At 49.6% G+C, this 19,051-nt stretch overlaps 6 protein-coding genes across 6 annotated transcripts; 2 read left to right on the top strand and 4 right to left on the bottom strand.

Annotated features, from left to right (window-relative positions):
• Positions 1-1,034: 1,034 nt before the first annotated feature.
• Positions 1,035-2,045, top strand: LTR84_010711 (uncharacterized protein; the record flags this gene model as incomplete). The annotated part of the gene is made up of 1 exon (XM_064854245.1): positions 1,035-2,045. One exon carries the CDS (start codon positions 1,035-1,037, stop codon positions 2,043-2,045), a length of 1,011 nt encoding a protein of 336 aa, XP_064700161.1.
• A 244-nt stretch (positions 2,046-2,289) lies between these two features.
• Positions 2,290-4,918, bottom strand: VPH1 (H(+)-transporting V0 sector ATPase subunit a; the record flags this gene model as incomplete). Its single annotated transcript, XM_064854246.1, has 2 exons — positions 2,290-2,636; positions 2,698-4,918. 2 exons carry the CDS (start codon positions 4,916-4,918, stop codon positions 2,290-2,292), a joined length of 2,568 nt encoding a protein of 855 aa, XP_064700162.1.
• Positions 4,919-5,292: 374 nt separating this feature from the next.
• Positions 5,293-5,931, bottom strand: LTR84_010713 (uncharacterized protein; the record flags this gene model as incomplete). The annotated part of the gene is made up of 1 exon (XM_064854247.1): positions 5,293-5,931. One exon carries the CDS (start codon positions 5,929-5,931, stop codon positions 5,293-5,295), a length of 639 nt encoding a protein of 212 aa, XP_064700163.1.
• Positions 5,932-6,702: 771 nt separating this feature from the next.
• Positions 6,703-12,736, bottom strand: LTR84_010714 (uncharacterized protein; the record flags this gene model as incomplete). Its single annotated transcript, XM_064854248.1, has 3 exons — positions 6,703-6,765; positions 6,820-12,232; positions 12,291-12,736. 3 exons carry the CDS (start codon positions 12,734-12,736, stop codon positions 6,703-6,705), a joined length of 5,922 nt encoding a protein of 1,973 aa, XP_064700164.1.
• An 841-nt stretch (positions 12,737-13,577) lies between these two features.
• Positions 13,578-14,717, bottom strand: LTR84_010715 (uncharacterized protein; the record flags this gene model as incomplete). The annotated part of the gene is made up of 3 exons (XM_064854249.1): positions 13,578-14,171; positions 14,227-14,586; positions 14,637-14,717. The coding sequence occupies 3 exons, from the start codon at positions 14,715-14,717 to the stop codon at positions 13,578-13,580; spliced, it is 1,035 nt and encodes a 344-aa protein (XP_064700165.1).
• Positions 14,718-15,810: 1,093 nt separating this feature from the next.
• Positions 15,811-17,514, top strand: LTR84_010716 (uncharacterized protein; the record flags this gene model as incomplete). Its single annotated transcript, XM_064854250.1, has 4 exons — positions 15,811-16,045; positions 16,100-16,638; positions 16,695-17,293; positions 17,343-17,514. 4 exons carry the CDS (start codon positions 15,811-15,813, stop codon positions 17,512-17,514), a joined length of 1,545 nt encoding a protein of 514 aa, XP_064700166.1.
• Between the last annotated feature and the right edge of the window lie 1,537 nt (positions 17,515-19,051).

A 19,051-nucleotide genomic window follows, 5' to 3' on the forward strand; every position in this document is an offset into this window, starting at 1 on the left:
GAGGAAAACTCACATCTGCACTGCAAAGAGAGATAAGTCAGTATATTCAGCGCTTCAATAGAGTCCGGGGGTTTTTCTACTCACTATTGACAGTATCTTCGAGGCTCTGTGGTTGTTCAAATCAATCAAAGCGGTGGGGTGGGAAGAACAGTCCCAGCGAAGACATTTGTGTGATAGCGAAAGAACGCCAAGATGTGGCGAAACCTGGCGGCACGTGATGAGGCTTTGCCACAGCCTTGCATTTCTACGTTGATGGTGGTGATGACACTATCTCTTCTAAGCCTTCTTTCGAGATAGTAATACCTATGTTCACAATTTGCCTCATAGTGAAGGCAATATAACTAGAAGTCTAGGATCTTCTCGAAAGCTCCTTGGATCAAATTGAGCTGCGAGACTGTAGAATAGGACCAGGCATTGGCTCAGCATCTCAAACAAGCCTGACAGGACATAATGGCTCCTTGATGCCAGAGTTATGCCCCAGGTAGGATGTGGCTCAGTACTCGATTGATGTTCAAGTGACGACCAACAATTGGACGCCCCATACAGTGAGAGCTGAGATGTTACTTGAATGGTACAGTGTTGTGATGAATACGCTCATCCCACGCACAGGATGAAACAGCCCGCCTGATCGAGTGCTTACACCAATCGGCGCCCAAGACTAAAACAGAAGGTCGCTTCACCAGGGTATGATCATCCACAATAAATCATACGCAAACACAACGCCCTCCAATAGCTTATCTCCCTGCCAGTCCTATCCAATATCATCTCGTTCTTTCTTCATTACCAATACGCTGAGAAACAGACGACACAAATTCACCGTGATTCATCAAGGCGGGCAACAATGTGGATGCTATACATGTTCATTGCCTTGTTCTGCTACTATGGCATCGGACTATGGTTCTATCTGACGACGTCTGAGATCCCGGATGTACGAGTAACAGCATAAGATCGCTTACAGCCACTTTCGCGACGCCTTTCAATCACCATCACTCGACACAACGTCCAAAACGCCAGCAAAGCCCAAGCACCTCAACATGTCTCGAGCTCACAAGACACATCCAGAACTTGTCCTAGGAACCGCCAACTTCGGCTCAGCTAGCGACCCGATAACCAAGACGACGACACCAGAGCGTGCAGCAGAACTTCTGACCATACTGTACTCCTCCGGCTCTGACACAATCGACACAGCCCAACGCTACCCACCGTTCGCACAGGGGACCAGTGAGAAACTCCTCGGCGAGACATTCGCCCTCCTCCACAAAACCACCTCGACAACCACCAGTACTACAACTCCACACCATGCCGTCCCGAGCAAATCAACCATCAAACTCGACACGAAAGTCCTCTCCAACCCCGGCGACCACACCATACCACGCATAAACGCCAGCATCGCGTCGTCGCTCGCCTCGCTCGCCCCGGCCAAGATCCATACCATCTACGCGCACGCCCCGGACCCGGACACACCACTGAGTTCACCGGCATCAGCGTTCCACGACGCCGTTATCGCCGGACACGCCGCGCAGTGGGGGATCAGCAACTACAGTCTGGAACAAGTGCGCGAGCTGTTGCAGATCTGCGACGCGCACGGCTGGGTTCGCCCGGCCGTCTACCAGGGCCGGTATAACGCGGTGGCGCGCGGCGCCGAAGCCGAGCTGATCCCGTATCTGCACGGCCAGGGCATTGCGTTCTACGCGTTTGCGCCCGGTGCGTCCGGTACCTTTGGTGCCGCGTCGCGGCTGGAGCTGCAGAATGCGGTGGGCGAGGCCATGCGAGGCGCGTACGGTGCGGATCAAGTGAGGGTCGCGGTTGAGAGGGTGAGGAGCGTGGTGGCGGAAAAGGGCCTGGGAAGTGCGCATGAGGTCGTGGTCAGGTGGGTTGTTTGGCACAGTGCCTTGGATAGGAAGTTTGGGGACAAGGTCATTTTTGGAACGGGTGGGCCGGATCAGTTGAGAGCGATGTTGGAGGCAGTGGAGAGGGGACCTTTGGAGCCGGATGTCGTCGAGGTCGTGGAGCAGGTTTGGCCTGAAGTGTCGAGGAAAGATTAAAGGAGACCTGAAGGGTCAATCGGCGAGTGATGACAAGAGTGGGACTGATGATATGGGTGTTTCTTTACCGATGAGCAGTCATGGAGGCTGAAGATCTTTAATGTCTACTTGTCAAAGCGCACATTTAAGGCTCGTGTCAATCAACAAGATTCAATTATTCTATATACCAATTTAAGTATAACAAGGTGTTCCCTCACGTAGAACGGACCACCCCCAAGGTCCAGTCAGTAAACCCAGCGACTGTTTAATCCACGGGTTCTTCCTCAAGCAACAGCTGGAAACTAAACGGCTCGAAAGGCACACCTTCGCCAATGAAATGTTTACTCATGGCCTCGACCCAGTGAAGACGTAGCGAATGCAACATGGCACTGGTACCTTCCATGACACAAAGAACGGCGATGGTGAGGACGAACCAGAAGAAGAACGTCACAACAAGCATGACTACTTGCGTCGCACCAGTTGAGCCGAATGCATTTCCGAGCGTCATGGACCAGAGCACGACGGAAAGCTGTTGATGTGCCAGAGACAGCGCCCACAGTCGGAGATATGATGCCGTGTGTGAGACACAGTTAAGGCAGAATTCAATGGTGTCTGGTTGCAGCTATTAGTATTGCAGTTCGAAGAACATTACCAAGAAAGGGAGATAACTTACGAATGGTTTGGTGAATCATGACTTCAGAGAACTCAAACTCCTCGTGTTCCTCGTCGATGTTCTCAGTAATCATAGCACCTTCATCGTCATCCTGGCTTGTTCGACCGTTCATATGGTGCTCATCGTTCTCGTCGTCATCATCAAGGGCATGGGTGACTCGGCTCGTATCTCCTATACCACGATGACCTTGGGCAGTAGTCTTGCTATGTTGCCATCTTAGATACAAAGGCTTCAACAGCAGCAAGATTGGCACATTGATGATGGCAATCAGGACCAGGAAAACTTGTACACCAGCCTGCCCACTGTATAGTTCCTCAGAAGGCTCCACATTCCCTGGAGACAAGAACATCTGGATCAACATGTTGAGGAGAGAGGGTGGGTTTCTGCCCTCAGCTGGCCAGTCGATGGACCACTTGTAGAGGATACAGAAGCTGAGGTAGCCGAAAATGCTCTGGAAGAAGATCATGCCGGGCACAAAGTTACCCCAAACATCGATAGGTGACTTGAAGTGTCTTGCGTTGATGTACGAGAAAGTCAAGGCATAGGTCATGTGCGCCCAACCCATCAGGATGGAAAGCTTCATCTTCAAACTATTGCTGAACAGCAAATCGTTCTCAGACCCATGCCAAGCCCAGTCCAGTCCGAATGGGTATCGATAACTTCCCTTGAGATGTGCTGTAACTTCAGGTCGTCCGTCTTCTGGGAACTCCCATGCGGAAGGAAAAGGGGTGAAACCTTTGGAGAAAACATCGTTGTAGACCAAACCAGTGTACATGGAAAAAATGCCCATCATCAACATGATATAACGACCATAGAAAGCCATGGCGAAGAGTTCGTCTTGCTTGGATCGCAGGAGTGGCTTTTCCCAGTAGATCATTGCGGAGGCAGCCATCATCATCAATGTCCCATGGCCGAAGTCACCGAACATGACAGCGAACAGGAAGGGGAAAGTGATGATGGTATATAATCCGGGATTAACTTCTTGATATTTGGCGGTACCGTAAGCATTGATGATGGTTTGGAAACCTTCGGTGAACTTGTTGGTTTTGTTATAGGTGGGAGGTGTCTTGTTGGTCTTGATTTGATTGACAATAGTGGGAACTGACAAGCCAGCACGATCATTGACATCTTGCAAAGTGGCCCTAATCTGAGGTAAGGAGCTGGTGGGCACCCAGGCCTCAGCAATCAATGTCTTTCGAGCTTGGTCGTAAGAAAAGAAGTTCAAAGCATTGTAAACGGCCTTCTCTTTCTTGATGACAATCAACCACGCAGCAAGAGATCGTGCAATTGCAGTCAGCTCAGCATCAAGAGTATTCTTGGTGTTTCTGAGGACGCTGGCAAGGTCGGAGAGACGGGTGTTGACTTCGTGGATCTGGTCTCGACGAAGGTCACTGTTCTCATCAACATTATAGAGGTCTGCACCCAAAGACTCTGAGATCTTCCTGATCTTGGCGATAATTTCTTTACCATGAGCGAAGATAACGAAGACATTCTTGCGAGTTTCCTCGTTCGTGTCAGGGTTGATGATTGGCTCAGGGATCTCGGACTGGTTCATGTACAGGTTGCCTCGAAGGGTTCGCCACAAGATTCGCTCAAAAGCTGCTAGACGTTCGCGTGGGATAACTCCAGAGACAAAACCAATGTTCATGACCGCGAAGCTCTGCTGCTGACCATTGGCATCGCCATTAGCTCTGCCTTCCTCAGCCTCAGTGTTTCGCAGTAAAGGAGCATCATCGTCGTCAATACTATTGCGGATATCATCGGTCTGTCCATGTGCACGATCGAAGAAACCACCCGCCTCTTTCAACACCCATCGCCACTCAGTCAATTCGACTTCTCGCTTCTTCAAAGTCTCGTAGCTTTCATTGAGATTGCTAACACGGTGTTCCAAAGACTCCGCTCGCTCAGCAAGCTCGTCGATTTCACTCGCTTGTGGCGCGGCCAGCATATTCTCGTCAAAGTCCCAGTGGCTCCTCATGCCAATGCCAGATTTCTCCATCTGCGCTTTAAAGTATTTCAATTGACGTTCGACATTATCAAGGCGACGAATCTCCTTGGTGAAGGTCCTTTGGAAGGCAGAGGTTTCGGAATTGAGATCTCGAAATTGGACGAGACCGATTTCTCCTAGAGCAGAGACGACTTCGCGACCAATTTCATTGGAGATGTAGAGCTGGGTCAGGGACATGCTCGCCGAGCGGAAAAGAGTGTCTTGTTGGGCCATGCCGGGCGGGTTGATAAGGGAAAGGAAAGGCCGCCCAGGCCGTGAGAAGGAGAGAGTAGGATTTGCAAATATGAAGAGGAGCTTTATGAAGCTCTCGTTGGAATGAACGTGTGCTCGAAAGGTGGACGCCTGCTGCGGTTGAACTGTCAAGATGATTGCATCGAAGCTGGATTACCGCGGAGCATCTCAGAGTGAAACGAAGATCGGTTTAACGTTTTGCCGGATCAGACTGACATCATTTTCATCGTACCCGTATTCACAGCCTCGTTTCCACCCATACCCCTGGTACGACTAGTAACCTCGCACCCTCCGACGTGTTTGAATTGGGAAACAAATCCATGCTCATTGTTACTACCGATCACCAATCGCGTAAATCAAACGGCCTCCAATTTTCTAAAATCAGCAGGCTCTTCGACAACAACGCGCATCCCAATTTCAATTACACCACCGACTTCAACGACACTCATAACGCCCGCTTTGCGCTCTACAATCTTCCGCTCCTCGTCTCGAACGATGAACTTTTCCTGCAGTCCAGTGCGAAATTTCTGAATCTGTGGGCAGGGATTGCGCAGACCTGTGAGTACGAGAATGGGATGTGTTGTTTCGAGTTCCGTAGCATTTCCTGGATCGGCCTCCGCCTCGATTTTCGCAATGTTGTGTTTCGTCAATAGTGAATCTAGTGCTCCAGTGCCGGATCCAGTACTGGTATTCGGTGGTAAGAAATGCAGTTTCGTACCCGTAGACCTCTGTAACAACCCTAGGCCTCGCGTAGTCACGTTCTCGCCCAAGTCGGCTGGCTCGACGGAGAATTCTTGTAGGATTTCCAGGTCCATCAAATGCACTTGGCGGAGGTTCTTGGGAGGAGGACGGATTTGAAGGCGCGAGCGGTGTTGGACTGTCTCGCCGCAATGGCAGTCTCCTTCGACGCCTAAGTCGACAAGTAGATTGAGGGACGAGCACGGCTTCTTGGAAAAAACATGGGTCTCTGAAAGGGAGAGGGAAACAACAGACATTTTGGGTGTTTGGGCTTGTGACTGGCGACACTCAAACTGTCGAGTTGTTTGAATGTGATTGCGGTTTCTGAATGCCAGTGGGTGAGTAAAGGCGTTGATTCACGAGCATTCAAAGGCACGACATGCCAGTGACTCACCAAAAGATGAAAACGAGAATTCGCTTCCAAGAAGAACAGCTGCAATTGATTGGTCTTAATTCTAACACGCACTGGTCCCACAGAATAATTGACTCGGGCCACATGCGAGATAATGGCAGGACTTTTGAGCTCTGGAAATCGATGTTTTATTGTACAAGGCCTGCACTCGATCCTTTACCCATCTGTGCTCTGCTGAAGTCGAAAACCGAAAGAACAACATAGAAGGGAAATTCTTCGGCAAGATCATCTCCCGAGACATTTCCTCTGTGGGTAGCGCTTAACACGACCCATTGCCTTCCCCCAAGTTGATTTGCTGAGATTCCGTCACGTTTGCTTGCGGCCATTTCAGGGGGCATGCGGCTCGCAAGTACTAACTGGATGACTTTATGTTGGTTAACAGGCGGAGACTCAGTCACCAGCTACAGACCTTTGTCCTTCCTCCCGCTGCATCTCTAGCGGCGTGCTCTGATGATGTGTAAATTTATACATGCAAAGAATGATAAAGATACTGCTCCGACCTAAAACTCGCCGCCCTCAGCCGGAAAGAATCACTGCTTAAACGCCGAGGCTATGCCGTCCAAATGCAAAAATTTACATCTGAACGCCTTGTGTTCAGTACAAGATGCGAGGCAAATCAAGCGAAATAGCTTTTCCACAAGACACCAGACAAGTCTTCGATCTGCTCTGGTTTGAAAGCCTAAAAATTGGTAAGCGGGATGAAACAAGCGATCCGAATATTTTGGAAACTTACCTTGACGTCGATATGCCAAGTATCCTGTCGTGTCTTCTTGAAGTCACTGATGATGCTCTTCACACTGTTTCCTACTGCGGCTGGGTCATTTGCGGCTTTGCTGCTGAGCGTCACAAGAACATCTGGCATCCATGATGGCGGTGGGCTTGAATATGGGAAAGCCTGGATTAATGCACCCAACCCTAGTACAGCGGCATGTCGGACGATGACCAATCGCTGTGCTTCTGGTGTTGGTGTATTTGTTCCAGATGTACGAGCCGATGACAAGCCAGCAGCAACTCCTGCCAATTGACCCTTGGGCTTCTTCGGAAGTGGGTTGTCTACCAACATCTTAGTGAATCGGTCTCGTAGCTGAACAATCATCTTCTCGCGGAGCTCCATGTGGGAACAACGAATCATGCCTGATAATGTGGTTGCTGCACCCGCACGGACTTCATGCTGGCTGTCTTCTAGCATATCGGCAACACACTTGAACAGAAGCTGTTTGCTATCTTCAGACAACAAGAACAATCTTCTGAAAAAAATGATTTGCATGTTGATCATGACTCGCAAACGCTGATGCCACGAGGGAGACGTTCTTCCGATTTTGATCAACGAGTCAATCAGCTTCTGGTCTTCACCTATTCGGTGAGGAATGTTTGGAAGATGTCGGAAAACGTGATAAGCCAGAGACTGTAGTTCGGGGTCTTCCTTAACATCCATCATGTGTAAGAATTGCTCGGTGAACAAAGTGGGGAAGTATTTCAAGAGCTGAGTACACTCCCAGGAAGAAAGCATGGAATCCAGCCAGAGGAGGATCGTCTTGCTGCCCGATGTGTAGGCCGAAGGGGTCTGCTGGCCTGGAGTTCGTTCGTGTCGCCATTTCTCAATACGTCCGAAGACCTCTGTTATAGTCTCATCAAATTCTTCAGTAGGAATATAAGGTTGTTTACCAATGGAACCAGCTGATTTCTGTGCATCGATAAGTTGTTTGACATCCTTGTATGATTCGTGATAACGGGTACGGGTGATGGTCGCAAGTGTATGTGCCATCGCCTCTCGGACACCTTTGTATGGATGATCAATGTGACTCAAGAAGTCTTGAGTAATTGGAGCTTCCAGCTGGAAATGCCATCCGGCGTCCATGATCACTTGATGTAAAAGGTGGATCTTGGAACTTTCTTTGAAAGCAGCGTTGGAGCTCATATCGAGTCGGAAATTTGTCAGCCATTCCACCAAGGGCCAAGCTCGACGTGGATCACGGGCTTGGAGAATCATATGCAAGAAGGTTGTCCAGTACCCAGAGTTCTCAGGTGTCAAGCCATCGGAGAAGACTTTTCGAATGATAGGAAACGCGAATTCCCAAACCATAGTGCGACGCTCAATCGAATTGTCCATAACAGATGTCACCAGCCCTGCAAGGATTTCTGCTGTGGCGCGATGCTGATGCTTATCACTTCCGTCTTCGAAAACAGCAAGTGTCTCCTCTTTAATCTCCTCGAAGGTTGCCACGGCAAGGCCGTCTCTGATGATGAGCTCAAACGCGTATGTCAGCATTGCTGCGCTGGCCATACGGAACTTATCCGCCGATTGATCTCGGGGCTCTTGCTTCAGGTACTTGAAGAACGTGGAGAACCAATTTCGGTCCAATAGCTTGCCAATGACAGTGCGCTTTTTCCATTCTAGCTCATCGTACTCAATGTCATTCTTAACATTGGCTTTGTAACCAGGCATGGACTTCGACCACACAAGCCAACCCGGATAGTCGTGATCAATATACACATCAGCTTCCGGTTTCGAAAATGCTTGCAAATAGTCTTCTGTCCAAGAATCTTTCTCAGGGTATGTGGTCACCTTGACCTTCGCAGGAAATTCTTGCATAGCTTGTATGTAGTTGGCATAGTCGTGGCTGCATACAGCTCGAACATCAGTCATAGTGAATAGGGCCACGAGCCCTTGTGAATAGAGCCCTCGTAAGCCAGGATGAGGGTCGATAGTGCCACGAGTGATAAGATCAATCATATTGTCGGAAGCGATGTGGTCGAATCGCATGCCCAAGGACATCACCAGTGTTGCAACCCGCGTTGCCTTCTTCCAATGTGATACACGACCCAGTTCAATGAGCTCTTCGGCCAGTTCGGCTTTCTTCTTCTCGATACTTGCACGCTTGCTGAGGATAAAGGATTTCTTCTTAGCAATCTTATCCTCGACATCCTCATCCGGCGCGAAGGGATCGACTGCCGCTCGATCAACAATGGCCATGCGATCACCAGGACGGCCATAATCCATGACTTGGAAAAGGCCTCCACCGCATAGTTTCTGAATGGATGGTTTATCAGCCGTGCTCGCACTGATGAATGTTTTGATCACGGTCGGAGTGTACTTCCAATGTCTACCGACGGTTTTCGCCAGACTTCCAAACAACAATGCGAAAAGAGCACCTTTGATTCGGGGGAAGTCGTTTCGCTCCACGGCCTTCTGGAAAGAGGCCAAAAGTGGAGGGATGACGAATAAGCGGGCTCCAAAGACCACTTTAAGAGCTGATTCGCCTGCACTTTGCGCATTGCGGCGAACTTCCGTGTACAAAGAGACAGACGACTCGGCCAGATCATTCAGTAATTGTTCATCCAGCTCTGAGCGTGGTCGAGGGGTCGCATTGTACCTCAAACGTTGTGTGTGGTAGACATTTGCTCGACGAACAAGAATGGAACGTGGATAATCCTTCCGGATGCCGCTGACCTTATAAGGTTGTTCATCGGCATGGAGGAGTCTTGTTACACGATCAAGTACATGTGCAGATCGCTCAATACCCACGTCTACGAACCACGATCGGTACGCAGTATACAACGGTGCAAAGGAAGAAACATCATCCTCTCCTTCTCTGGTCAGGAAGTCGTGAACTTGATGAAGCACTCGACCAACATCCTGCCGTATGTGATGTATCAGCGCATAATTCTCGTCTCCAGGTTTGAGAAGCTCCCCACTGGGGTATTGGAATGAAGGTTTGATAGATGTCTCATCTGTACCGTCTAATACAGACTCGGGGTCAGTCGTATCATTGCTGTCCTCGGGTACATGTCCATTTGCCTGTGTCATGGCAGTATCAGCATCCACGCCGCTAGCAGTGGTGGTGAGACCATCATTGACACCTTTTGCATCAAAGAGAACTGATACTCCCGCAAGAAGTAGTCGTAACAAGACTAGATTTCGGGAGACTTCGTCAGACCATTCTTTGCCGCTACCGTCTCGTTTGATGCTTGATGTGCCCTCAATTAGGCCTTTGAGATGCTTCAAGGCACCTTCTGCTTGGTTCTGAAACAATTCAACAGCAAAATCGAGTTCTTCTTTGTTTGGTACATGCCACTTGGGTTTGACCGTTGCACTTGGTTCTGCAAGCCCCCAGAGGTCTGCAGTGACTCCGTTGGCCTTTCTTTCCGGTTCGTACAGACTATAGTCTGCCGTGTATGTGACTGTCAAGTTAAGAAGAAGGTGGTGGATGTAGTTTGAGATATGCACGGTCGGCATGCCTTTACACTTCTGTTGCATATACACTGCGATGTCGAACAGCTCCTGCTTGTATTTGAGGACAGCAGAGCCCACATGGACAACACACATGCTGAGCATGCTGATGTTCCACACCAAACCTCTATCACGAGGGAGGACATCAGAAGCCGCATTTCTTGTTGACCCAGCACCATTTTCATCAATCTCGGTGCGAATAGCGGTCACTAGGACGGGAACAAATTTGGCCAAAGCTTTCTCAGGATCGACCTTGCAAAGGCAGTTGCAGATAAAAGCCATGGCATCACGCGATTGGTGAATGACATGGTTTGCCACGAAATCGACAATCTTGTTGAGTGCCATGTCAAACAATTCGGGAGAAAGTGATGCCAGTAATGGCATGAATGCGGCCGGTAAGGTGTTGACAATATTCTCCTCAGGCGACCCGCTTCTGATTCTTGCAGCGTCAGGTAGATTCTCGAGAAGCGTAAAGACTCTCCCCAAGAAAGAGCTGACGAATTCACCAAATCCAGCAGTGGATGAGGCTAAGATCATCTCTTCTTGTTTCTCATCCAAATCCGCATAATTGAGCTCTACGGTGGCACCTTCCTGGTCCATTCGCTCCATTTCACCAGTGATCCATTCCATGGCGAGTATGTTGCCCTGAACGTCATCCCTGCCCTTGGATAGGTCTGCGAACGGAATGTTGTAGCACACATTTGCAAAGAAGGATAGTGTGTACAGGGTTTTCTCGAGATCATTGGCATCGATTCCAGGTAAAGCCAGTCCCAACAATGCTGTGATGTGGCAACGATACCCCTTGGTCCGTATCATAGTTCTCGCCAGAATCTGTAGTGATCGTAATGATGAAATCGTTCTGTGCACCTCAACAAGCCCCTGCATGGACGGGTAAATGCGTTGTAAGGCTCCAGGAAGTATTAAATCAGGCTCTAAGAAGGCAAGAGCTTGAAGTGTTGATAATGAGTAACTCATTGCAGTGCCACTTTTCGCATAAATGCCCATGAAGATGACTTCTCGGAGACACAATACAAACCGCTTGCGGAGAGGCTCATTCAGTCTGCGTTCCTCGGGTACTTCCATCTCACCATTGCGCTCTCTGTTCCAGCGCATGACAAAAAAGTCTGCCAGGTAGAACACCAATTGTGCAAGCGTTCTGGTCCATGATCCCGAATTTGAGGGATGGAAAAATGTTTCGACTGCCTGTATCAGGGTCTCAAGAAGAGATAGCACGGAAGCTTTCTTCTCAAGGCAAGCAGGTGATAGAGACATAACGAACCATCGTGCAATGTGATGAGATACAGGATGCTTACGACTATCACGATCCAGGAGAATACCCATGCCAGCTGACAGGTCGACTAGGGCACTATATGGAGAGGTTGACTGTCCGACCGGGATCTCCAATAGCCTCAAGATTGCAGTGACAATGAGAGTCGATTGCTCGGGGGTGAAGATGCCAAACTCGGAGAATTCCACATGTTTGCTGGATAGAGTATCTCTTGCAAGGCGTGAAAAGAGGTCCAGACTGGCGACGTCGATGGTGCGGGATCGATTGACCAACGACCACAAGTGGAAGAATGTTGGAAGGAATTGCTGGGGCGCTAGGTCGGCACGATTCGGTGGAGGAGGAGCAGTTGGAAGAAGGAGATTGATCAGACCAATCACCACGAAAGCGCCCTCAGCCTGGGACATGGTGAAATGCGGCAAAAGTTCCTCCAGCATGACTGGAATGTCCTCGGGATCGAAATACAACTGTGAGAAGGAGCATATTTTGATCAAGGTCTTGATGTTCCTCTTAAGATTTGTTGTCTGCATCAACCCCGATTCGCTGGGCAAAACGAACACCTTCAATTCTCGATAAAGCGGCCGCCAGTCCAACGTCAGGTCCTTGAGTGGCCGCAGGTAGTGTTTTCGCCTAGAACGATCGGTTAGTAACTTGCCAGTCAAGTTCCTGCCGTGGGTAGGATACGAACTTTGTGAGGACCATGAACATGCTGGCGAAGCGTTCGGCGACACTGGGGTCGATGCCCGGAGCAAGAGCGAGTTCATAGTAGAGCTTGACGAGTTGGACTCGTTGTTCCTTGGTGGGATCGAACTTCAACGCAAGCCAACTGCGAAGCTCTCTCGTCCAGTGTAATGCCCCGGGAGTGAAATCACCGGCCTGAATTGCAATGTAGAGATGCTTGAGAATTTCGGCCAGATTTTCTTGTCTTTGAGAGTCATCTTCTACCTGGTAAGGGAGAGTGGTAAAGTAAGGAAAGGTTCGGGGTCTATTGCGCTTGACTTGGCAATTGGCATCAGTGAGTTGTGTCTGATCGATGCTGCCTGCGCCGCCGGGGGATGTTGCTCTTGAGATTTCCGAGCCATGTTTTTGACTGTGATTCAGCAACTCTTCAAGGTGTTGTTTGTGGTTGTCCATGATTGAGTGAGTGCGCAGGACATTTGAAGTCCAAGAAGGAGAAGGGATGGCAGAGTGAGAAGTTGTGTCGCACAGACTGAGGCTGCTGTGTGCAGTGTAGGGCTGGTTGGTGTGAAGAGGGTGTATGGATATATGATGACTTGAGAGGCCGCTTAGCAAGCCTCAGTGCAGCCTTGCTATGCTACGTCACGCTAATGCCTGCGGACAAAGTTGGGGAACGGGGAGAGGATAGTAACGCGGTTCAGCAAGTAGCCGGAGGGATAATTCTGCGTTGTGTCAATCAAGTGAAAGGGATTCGGATGACGAGGACAAATCTCAGCCTGGGCCTGAAGTTGAAGATCAGTGACAGTCACAGACTTCTCAGAGCCCTGCACTGCACGCGACTCCCAGTGCGACGGCGACCAGTGAATCTCAATCCTGACCACATGGAGAGATCTTGGCAACGTTTTTCCCGGAGAATCAGTCGACCCGAAAAATACACATCTTTTCGTCCCAATCCGGATTTTCGGTAGCCACCAGACAGGACAGTACTTGCAGGCCACAGTATCACCGATCAAAGACTTCTGAATTGACAGGGTTCTGAATCAGCAGAACTAATGCATTGTGGGTCATATCGTCATTAGATTCATACTACGTGTGTCACACTGAGATAGGTACCAAGGCAAAGTACTCACATACCACACCACGGGTATCTTCGTGCTCAGCCCAGAACCCATAGCACCTGATTGAGGCCCCTCGGGCTATGCCAGCTGTGTACAACTTCCGGAATTGTCACCTGTGCCACCAGGACCCTTCCCAGCTGCCAACACGAGTTTCATCATCCCAGATAGTTCGTTGACTGTCATCTCGCTTTGTTGCCCCAAATATAGTGGAAGTTGACATACATGTGCAGTTTGGGATTGAGCAAATCGCTCTTGACTCGCGCGACAACAATCAAAGCTTCTTCGGCAGTGTACCCCAGTACGCGGGTGAATAATGCCATGGTGAAAGGCTCCACAGCGTCCACAAATTGAGCACGGTAATACATGCCCAACTCTTTGTTTCTTTTTCCCTTGGCCCAGGGACCAATAGGCACCTTATAGATTTCCTCATGGACATCGATAAAGCCAGCATCCGTCATTTGCTTCTTCAGGCCATTCGCCGTGGCAAGCTCCTTGCCGAACTTTTTACTGGCTTCGTTCATCTGAACAACCCAATCCAGAAGATAAGTGGCCTGTTCGCTTGTCTGGTCATCACTAAGCACCTCGCAGTGATACTCCTGCATCTCCATCAACCCACCCGGCTTGAGATTCGTGAGCGCTTGGGAAAACAATTTTGGCCAATCTGCGATGCTGCCACAGAGAGCTCGGCCGTGGATATAGTCAAAATGCTCGTTTGGAGGATATGCCCACTCGCTTTCAATGTCATCGACATAAAATCTGCAATTGGGTGGAACCTGGTTACGGTCAGTGGCCTCCCCGAATCTATCACCGGACCACACCTTCTCATACCCATTCTGGCTGAATAGCAGATAGATCAGTGCCGATAACCAATGCGTTCGGAAACTCGTCGGCAATCTCAATGCAATAAAGACCCGTGCCGCAGCCTATATCGAGGATCCGCCAGCCATAATCACCCGTAAGGGGGGCCCGGTAAAGAGCACCTCCAATGATGAGTTTGTAGATGTGATGAAGCATGTCTAGGCGATCTTGCTCCTGTTCATCATTGGGCAAGATATACTGACCCTCGCGGTACGCATGATACCGTCGGCCATTCTCGTACTTGTAATTGAGGACCGATGACGCTAAAGACGCTGTCAAGGAGCCTCCGATTGATTCTCCGATGGCTGAATCCGCATCACTGTTATCAGACTGTCAAATGTTAATCAAGTCCGAATCGATACTCCTGAGGACTCACTCACATCAGGTACTAAGGCGGCTTGATGGGGTGTTGTTACTCCAATGTGGTCCTGAGCCGATGAAGGGGTGTCCGGATTACACATGGTTCAGTGGATGGCAGGATAGCCATCAATATCATTGGAAGGATAAAGAACAAGGACTGTCAGAGATCAGTAAGAACTGCCCAGCACTTGGCATGGTCTGCTTCCAATGCTATCACGCCTGATCCTCGTAACCTTGGTTCAATAATGGATGTCTCATGAGAGAGAAGAAGGTTTTGTAAGCGCTGATTACAACAAAAGAACTTCGTTCTTACCCCAATTTGCGGTGGAGAAGAAGCAAATATGCATGAGAGGGTGACCTCGTAGCTGAATAGGTACTTGTGCTTCATTGTTGAAGTGGGCTGATGCCGCTTAAACTTCAGAGCCGAGGCCGCCGAGGGTGCTAACTGGGCAGGTACCTAAGTGGTGCTGCCATGTTCGGTCCGAGGCGCCCACTAGATACAAACTTTGGGCGCCATCAAAGTCTCCAACCATTATTATATCATTAGAGCCACGTGTCTGATGCACTGCCTACCACGAATACAAGACAAGTAGCTACCTACGAAGCAAGTAACTAGAACTCGGTAACCTGCAATATTTCTCCAAGCTGCAGCTCATCCGTTTCTCCGTTGCTCCATCCTCCTGCACCTAATTAGCTGGGTAGCCAGGAGATTAGCGGGTAGACATCCAAGTTGGCCTTGGGAACCACCCAACTAAACCAAGTGTCTCAGGTGTTAGCAAACTCCAATGTTGACCAATGGTTACCAAGCTATCATTATACTTGCTGATTGACATAAGGGCCGGTAGAACTGCACCCGAGCTTCCATGAAAAGGTGGGTTCTGCACTTAATGTAACCTACAGACCTCGCCTAACCAACAGGGCCCCTCGACCCTATCACTCCATTCCTGATCGCGATTCGCGTGGGCGATAGGGACAAGCCCAGGCAATATGTCTCCGATCGATCGCTGGATCTTCGACTGGCGATTTCATTCACCTCTCACCTCATGTTACGCAATAGATTCGCAATCGCTTGAGGATCGCGCACAAAGACTAGGACTTCTACGAGCATTACTCGGGGAACCTTTACTATTGAGTATACGCCTTCTCACCCTGGCCGCCACCCGGTATAACAACTCTTCCTAGAGATATCTAATCATGGCCAGCATCCCGTGTCTTTCAACCAATCCCTCGGTGACTGCACTCTACGTGGGACTGGTATGCTTGTTTCTCTACATCATTGCCCTGGGCATATACAGGTTGTACTTCCATCCAATCGCCCATTTTCCAGGCCCGAAACTCGCCGGCTTGACGAGATGGTATGAGTTCTACTACGAGGTCATTCAGCAGGGCAATTTCACATTTCACATCCAGGACCTTCACAAGAAATATGGTTCGAATTCCTGTAGGCCAGTGAAATGGTCAGGTTGATTGCTGACACCATCAGGACCAATTGTGCGTTGCACTCCCAATGAACTCCATGTGCTAGATGCAGACTATTTCGAGGAATTGTATGTGAAATCTGGGAAATTGGACAAATACCGTCCATTTTCAGCCAGATTTGGAACGGATGAAACCTTTTTCACCGCGCCGTTGCGCGAGGACCATAAGAAACTGCGCAATGCTGTTGCGCCTTTCTTCTCCAAGAGAAAAATCGTGGACTTTCAGCCCATCATTCGAAATAAGCTGAACAAACTCACGACCAAGATCGAAGAATACGTCGGCACAGATCGTGTGCTTCCTCTCCATCGGGCCTGGACCGCCTTTTCAGGAGATATCGTCACCGAATTCTGCTTTGCAAATGCATATGATCACCTGGACTCACCTGATTTCAAGGACACATTCCATGAGGGCATGCATGCGGCTTGCGAGTCCTCGAATGTCCTGATGCAATTCCCGTGGCTGTGGCCTATAATGAACAGTTTGCCCGACTGGTTGGTTCTGAAACTCGAACCAACAATGTACGTCCATATACAAGTGCAAAAGGTAGGGCTTGCTGTCACCGAGCCGCCTCAAACCCATCACTGACTGAGTGAATCAAGGACTTCAAACGTACTCTGACCAAGCTGAAAGCCGAGCATGATGAGACCAAGAGGTCTGTCGACCATGCGACTCTCTTCCATGAAATGCTGAACAGTGACCTCTCGCCTCGAGAAAAATCAATCGAACGTATGATGCAAGAAGCGCAGGTCATCATCGGCGCCGCCATCCTGACGACGTCATGGGCGGCTGCTGTGGCGAGCTATCACATCATCGATAAGCCCGAGATCTTCAAGAAGCTACGCGCGGAACTGGAGGAGGCTCTCCCAGATCCAAAAGCTCCTCTGGACTGGCAACGCCTCGAACAACTCCCCTATCTGACGGGCTGTATCAAAGAAGGGATCAGATTGGCGTATGGGATTGCATCTCGCCTGCCACGTGTTGCCCGACACGACCTCAAGTACAAAGATTGGGTGATCCCAGCGGGGACGCCCGTGTCAATGACTATCGTTGACGTAAATCACGATGAAGAGATCTTTCCCGAGTCGCATTCCTTCGTACCAGAGAGGTGGCTCGACAACCCGATTACTGCAAATGGCCAGAGTTTAGAAAGATACTTCATCGGATTTGGGAAAGGTGCGAGATCATGCATTGGTCTAAAGTAAGTCGGTTCCTCCTTCTGATGCCGTGCCGTTGCTGATCAAATCTAGTCTTGCCCAGGCAGAACTATACACAGGTCTTGCGGCTATTTTCAGACGCTTCAGCTTCGAGCTGTATGAGACCGATGTGACAGACACAGTTCTCAAACATGACTATTTTGTCCCAACTGTCAAATTTGACACCAAAGGAATCAGAGTAAAAGTAACATCCACAGAGAAATAAGTTGGATAGTGTTATGTGATGGACTCGAGACCTTGTTATTCGAGGGTAAGAATACTTCTTGAAGCTGTTCTGGCATAAGACACGTTCGTTGGGAATTGGGAGTGAGGTATTTGACTACCACAGGAGATTACCGACGCTCAGTACTATACAGTTGAAAGGATGCGGACATCGGGAGATAGCTCGGTGACTAGGTACTCTAGTATATCAGGTTATCGAGGGACTTCTCCCCGAGTGCATCGAGCTCCTGAACTCCCCGCGACATCGATGTTAGATTTAGGCTGGAGGGAGGAATGATGCATATAGCCCTGCCTGGATCAATGCATATATGACCATCCATCGGATTGTAGTTGAAGTGTATGCCTCTCCTTTCACCGTTCGTTGAGCCAGCCACACATACCATAATGGGTAACCTGAAGCGAGTCTGGTGATAATTTGGACATGATAACTAACGAGAGCCAAGACCGCGAGTGACAGCTGCGGTAGAGCCAGACCAAGAGTGGTAACTCTGTCCCGAAGCAATATGGAATCGGGAGACCTCGTCGTCGAGGCGGATGAGAACTGTCGAGGATTTCTGATGAAGTCAATTGCCGAGATAGTCAGCAACCACAGAGCTGGAGCAGCTAGCAGGAACAAGGGCACATTTGATAGTGTCCAGTACCTGAATGGTCCAACGTTCCTAGGTTTCATGGTCAGAAGAGCAGTACGCTGTGTGGAACGACTTACCAGTAGTGGGATTGAACCCAGGTGAAAATGGATGGTAGGGCATTGTTGCACCATGGTCTCCGATCTTCACGGCTTCTGCCGACACAATACTCCGTGAATGCTATGAATTGTGGTGCTGTCATACCCACTCCAATCAATAAACCCCCAACCACAATAGCCGATAATCGGGCCAAACGCGATGGGGTAAAGTCTTGAGTGAGGAGCGCAAAACCTGTGGCAGCTGCTTCGATGAGATAGGTGACCCCTGCCAAGATCCCATTCCCACGGATCATGGTTGCTAGGCCAAAGAGTGCGCCAGCTGCAACCATAAAGGCAGATCCATTGATAACTTTGGCATGGTTGAAGCAATGGACACCGTGGAGGTACCCTAAGAATCCCGACAACGATAGGAACGCGAACAAGCTTTCAGAGTAAGGCGCCGAAAGGAACACTCCGGCAGGAGAAATAATATAAAGTAACGCCGCACGGAATGGCACCAGAGAATTGGGGTTCCTTCCTATATCAACAAGCCGTCTTGCGAGGAACCACAGCTGCACAGTCGCCAGCCAATGTGTAACATGCGAGGCAAGAACGCCAGTAATCACTGTGGACGTGTTTCTATCGGTTCCAAGAAGATTAATTAACCCTGTCGCGGCCGTGAGTTTGAATCCAAAATAGTGACGTGCCAGGAGGAGAACCTTACGCTTCGTGAGGAATGACAACGTGCTCGAGTGGCCAACTCCCCAAGCCCATTCCTGCTCAAATAAGTGACCATGCTGGGCCATATGTGTGAAATATACAGCGTCCCATCTCACAAACTTCAACCAAAGGCTCG

This window comes from Exophiala bonariae, assembly GCF_035927105.1.
Source record: "Exophiala bonariae strain CCFEE 5792 chromosome Unknown scaffold_48, whole genome shotgun sequence".
Lineage (NCBI taxonomy): Eukaryota > Fungi > Ascomycota > Eurotiomycetes > Chaetothyriales > Herpotrichiellaceae > Exophiala > Exophiala bonariae.